Genomic DNA, 4,599 nt, shown 5'->3' with positions numbered 1-4,599 from the left:
CTATGACTCGGCGGGCGACGTCTTCTTGGCATGATCCTCGGAGCCTTGCTGGAACACGGAGCCGATCTTGGGCTCGCCGAACATGGAGACGCCCTGGCGGGTCATGAGACCAGCGTACTCGCTGGCGGCGCGGACCTTGTTCTTGAGGCAGACCCAGTGCTCCGCCGCCGGCGCGTCCTTGAACTGCCGGAACCGGTCCTTGGCGCTCTCCATCAACGTCGCGTCCTCGCCCACCGTCCTCCGGAAGCACCTGGCGCCAGAGGCCGCATCCTCCTCCGCCGGCCTCCTCACGTCCGTGACTTCCGCTGATCCCTTGTTCTCCATCGCCCAGAGCTCGCCGCGATCGCGATTGGAGTCTTGTGGAGAAGATGGAACGGGGCTGTTGCTGCTGCTATGATGGATGCGTCGAGGACGGGAGGCTCGACTGAAATAGGCCAGGGCGTTTCCTTTGCTTGGGAAGAAAGCCGGGGAAACTGAACCGCTCAAGCTTGGAGTAGGGAAGAAGAAGCCAGCTCAAGATACATATATACGGTGTCCGGTTGAAACTTTGGATAATTACTGGAGGACTTTTGGATTATGGAACAAGAAAAAAATAGCGGGAAAAAAAATCAGGTTTCATAACTTCTGCCGCGTTTTCTCAACGGGCAACTCCTCCACCTCCTTTCGATCGCACTCACCCAATGACATATCTGATAGTGCTCCGCAACCAATTAAGTATAGCAGTCATCCATATGTGTGGACAAAGCGAACCATAACCTTCTCTCTCGTACTCTTGAACCGTTCAATACATATATAGTGTAGCATCGGCTCATATACTCTGACACAAGAAGCGGCTCAATAAATTGGTTCGCTTTTTTCATTCAAATGTGGGACCTAGCAGCAATACTGTGAGATATAAATGAGATGCATGCATGCAGAGATGTGAGGGGAGAGGGTCCTATTACGGGTTCCACATAGAGGCAGCTTATTCAAAGCGATTTCAATTTTCGACCTATGACATCCAATTTTTTGAACCGGCGCTACATAGCACATGGCCTAACCCATCCCCTTTCGGCCACTAGAAGAATATATTTTCTCCTATAACGGCCGGAACCATCTCTAACCCAACCCCCATAGCCTTAGAGGATAAATAAATTAGGAGTCGGCCTCCATGGCTCAAAAATATACGTGTCGCAAGCCTCGCTTCGCATATTTTTCTCCTCCACGTCGTTGCCACTGCCTCACCACCCTGCCGTACAATTTCCATCGGTGTTGCCACCGCTGGCCACCTTTTCCCTCTGTCGTCTGCCCGAAGCATTGCAACTCTATTTCTCCCCATCCACAAACTTTTTGGGGATCGATTCTGGGGCGCTAAGTTTAGAGGAGCATAAATTTTCTCCTCTAAGTTTGCTTTGGTCATTTTCTCCTCTAAATTATAGAGATAGAGGGTGGGTTAGAGATGCTCTAAGAGAGAGTGAGGCAGTTGGCACTCTGTGATCCACAGTCCATAAAGTGTGGTGGTGAGACAATCGGATAGGGTTGAAAACGGAACCCTCGTTTCCGTGTATCTTGCCGAAATTGGAAACGAAATTGGAAAACTGAAAACGAATATAGAAACATGAATCACCGGAAACGAGATACATTACTGAATCAGACAAACACAATGACGATATAATATCTTGGTATGTAGATCGAAAGGCACGCATAAATAAGTCATTGCATGGAAAGACGAGCCGTCGAGGACTCGGGGGGGGGGGGGCATGCAATTATACCGGAGTAAGTAGGGTTAGTATTTAGTGGACTTAATACGTGGTCTGGCCTGATTTCATGTGTAAATATATACCTATGTAGAGCGTGGATTATATATCTGCAAATTTTCTGTATTTGTTTTTCTGAAATTTTCTTGCCGTTTTTGTTTGGGATAATTTGCTAGGGGACACCGTTATTTTCCGGTCGTTGCCAAAACACACCGCTAAAACGTGTCTTTGCCTGGTACCATTATAATTTTGAATACGTTTGCCAAAACACATCATATGACCCAAAACGGAAATATTTATTTTTCAATTGTGAAATTACTAGATTATTGAGAATCAAACCGGTTTTGCTTCTCATCTAATCTAGACAAAAGAAAACCAACCAGACTTTGGTTTTCTTCCATACATGTAGGGACGAAGGGGAGGAAGCCCAGCATCTATCAGCGACGAGCCCTAGCAAAATTTAGGAACTGCCGCCATCGATCTGATTCTACCACCGGCGAGCACGCATACGTCGTCCCCGACGAGACCTCTGTACCTGCATCATCCCCGTCTCACATTCGCACCATCGGCGACTGGCCGGAGAGACGTAAGGTGCCGCGCCGTCCAGGAGACGGTCTGGGGACCGGCGCTATCGGCCGCCATTGCTGGCGCCCTCGGCCGCAATTACTGACACCCTCGAGCTGAACAACAATCTGCTGGCGGCCATGGATCCTACACACCCTGGATGCCCGAAGGATGATTTCTGCCCAGTTTTTTTCCCAGTCACGCCTGTATGTATATTAGTCCTAAACCGGATGGCTGGGCAAAAGTTTTTTTAACTACAAAAAAACAATCTAAACCGGACGGAGATGGTTATCCTAAGCAGAAAAAAATCAAACTTTCCGTTTTGGGTCACACAGTGTGTTTTGGCAAACGTACCGCAAAATTATAATGGTACCAGGCAAAGATCCATTTTAGCGGTGTGTTTTGGCAAAGACCAAAAAATAACGGTGTCCCGTAGCAAATTTTCCCTTTTTGTTTCCGTGGAAATGGCTCCACCGTTTTCTTTGTGGTTCCCGTTATGATTTTTCCGCTTTCAATTGATCTCCATTTTATTTTTCTTCGGAAACTGATGGAAAGTTTCGTCCTATTTTCAACCACAAGTTCGGAGGATGCAATCATTTGGCTTGGCCGTTGACATCCTCATTCTCTCGCTAGTTGTATATTTTTCTTCCTTAGTTGGACATGCTTATGCTGTTGTCTAAGTTGGTACGATTGTGGTTGCTTTATTTATAAAAAAATCCACTTCAAAAGCACAGAGACACACCGAAATCAGCATAAATTAACAACTCGGTCATCATTGCGGTCCAGGATGTACTACCTTCGTCAAATCAGAAAGCGAAAAAACATCTCCCCCGTGTCGCACCCCAGGCGGCACCGGGGACGAAATCCCGCGCCGCCGCCGCCCTCCTCAGCGGCTCCCCTCGCCGCCGCTGCCGCCGGCCTCGGTGCCGCGGTGGCGGCGGCCCCCCGCTGCCAAAGGGTGCCGGGGGTGGCTCACATCCCGTGGAGGCGCGGGCAGGCGCCAAGCTCGTCTGGGGCGACGATGGCGGCTTGTCGGCGAAGGATGCCGGAGCGGCGGCTCCGGGACCGTGCTGGCGTCGTCCTATCGGCGGCCGGCGACGGGGTGGCGGATCCGGGGCCCGCGCGCCCGGATCTGGTGGGTTGGCGGCCGCCCTCTGGTGGTGGCGGTCGGCCAGATGCGTCGGTGCTCGGTCCGTCTGGATGGATGGGCGGCGACGCGCGTGGTGCGGGCAGGCGTGCGGTGGTGGTCCAGGTCGTGGGCGCGGGCGCGGGGTGCTGCCGCTGGTGGCCCTCACGGCAAGATCTGGCCCTGTGGGTTGAGGCACCAGGGGCTTGCTGGCGACGTGCTAGCAGGTTGGGGGCACTGGTGTGGTGCTGAGGAGTTGCTGTTGGTGGTCGAATGAAGAGGTTGTGCATGGGGTGCGGTTTCTCCCACTTGGGGGAGGCCTGGTGGTCATGGCTGCCGGGCCTGCCGGACTTTTGTCCGGCCGACGATCGGTGGGTGCGGGAGCTTCGGGTTAAAACTTTGCTTCGGCCTCGGTCGGGGCCGACAGTGGCAGCACCCGTGGTGTTGCTATGCCTTGTTGGAGGCGCTGCTGTGAAGCCCCCGCCTATCCTACCGTGAGGTCGTGGGTGCTTCGGGTGAAAACCCAAGCTCCGGATCCATCAGAGCGGGCAACGACGATGTTCCCTCGCCGCTTCCTCCTTGGAGGCGTTGCCTTGGACACCCGATCTCCTGTTGCGGTTGAGGCTCACACGCATATGTGGTTCCTCTTGCTTTGGGGTTGGTGGACGCCGGGGCAGCGGCCCCGGGCGGTGGTTGTGCGTCGAGGTGGCGGCCTCGGGTTCCGTTGCGGGCAGAAGCTTCATGGGGCGGAGCGAGTTGCTAGCAATGCTTGGGTGACAATCTTGAGTCGCCGGGCGGCGAGGTTGTCGGCTCGGTCGACGTGCCTCAGAGGAGGCGGTTTGACGTTTATGTCGGGGCGGCGGCCCCGGATGTTGGTGCGGCGGCCGTGGTCTGCGAGCGGTGTGCTCTGTGCAGCTTGGGCTGCGGGTTGCCGAGTCGTGCGGCGTCGCGGTGAAAGGACACGGATGTCGCCTAGAGGGGGGGGGTGAATAGGCGATTTAAAACTTTTACGAGATGGGCTTAACAAATGCGGAATAAAACTAGCGTTTACTTTGTCAAGCCCAAAGCCTATATACTATGGTTCACCTATGTGCACCAACAACTTATTCTAAGCAAGAGTTCACCTATGTGCACCAACAACTTATGCCAAGCAATACAAGCAAGTATGTGATA

The 4,599-nt window shown here is 53.1% G+C and overlaps 1 protein-coding gene across 1 annotated transcript; it reads right to left on the bottom strand.

The window, feature by feature from the left end:
• LOC124647371 lies at positions 1-324 on the bottom strand. Its single transcript, XM_047187328.1, has one exon. It carries the CDS (start codon positions 322-324, stop codon positions 1-3), a length of 324 nt encoding a protein of 107 aa, XP_047043284.1.
• Between the last annotated feature and the right edge of the window lie 4,275 nt (positions 325-4,599).

This window comes from Lolium rigidum, chromosome 4 (assembly GCF_022539505.1).
Source record: "Lolium rigidum isolate FL_2022 chromosome 4, APGP_CSIRO_Lrig_0.1, whole genome shotgun sequence".
Classification (NCBI taxonomy): domain Eukaryota; kingdom Viridiplantae; phylum Streptophyta; class Magnoliopsida; order Poales; family Poaceae; genus Lolium; species Lolium rigidum.
This window is presented reverse-complemented; position numbering and strand designations above follow the sequence as displayed.

Bases quoted from the DNA above. Each gene is read 5' to 3' on its own strand.
- LOC124647371 (XM_047187328.1), bottom strand. From the start codon at position 324: ATGGAGAACAAGGGATCAGCGGAAGTCACGGACGTGAGGAGGCCGGCG.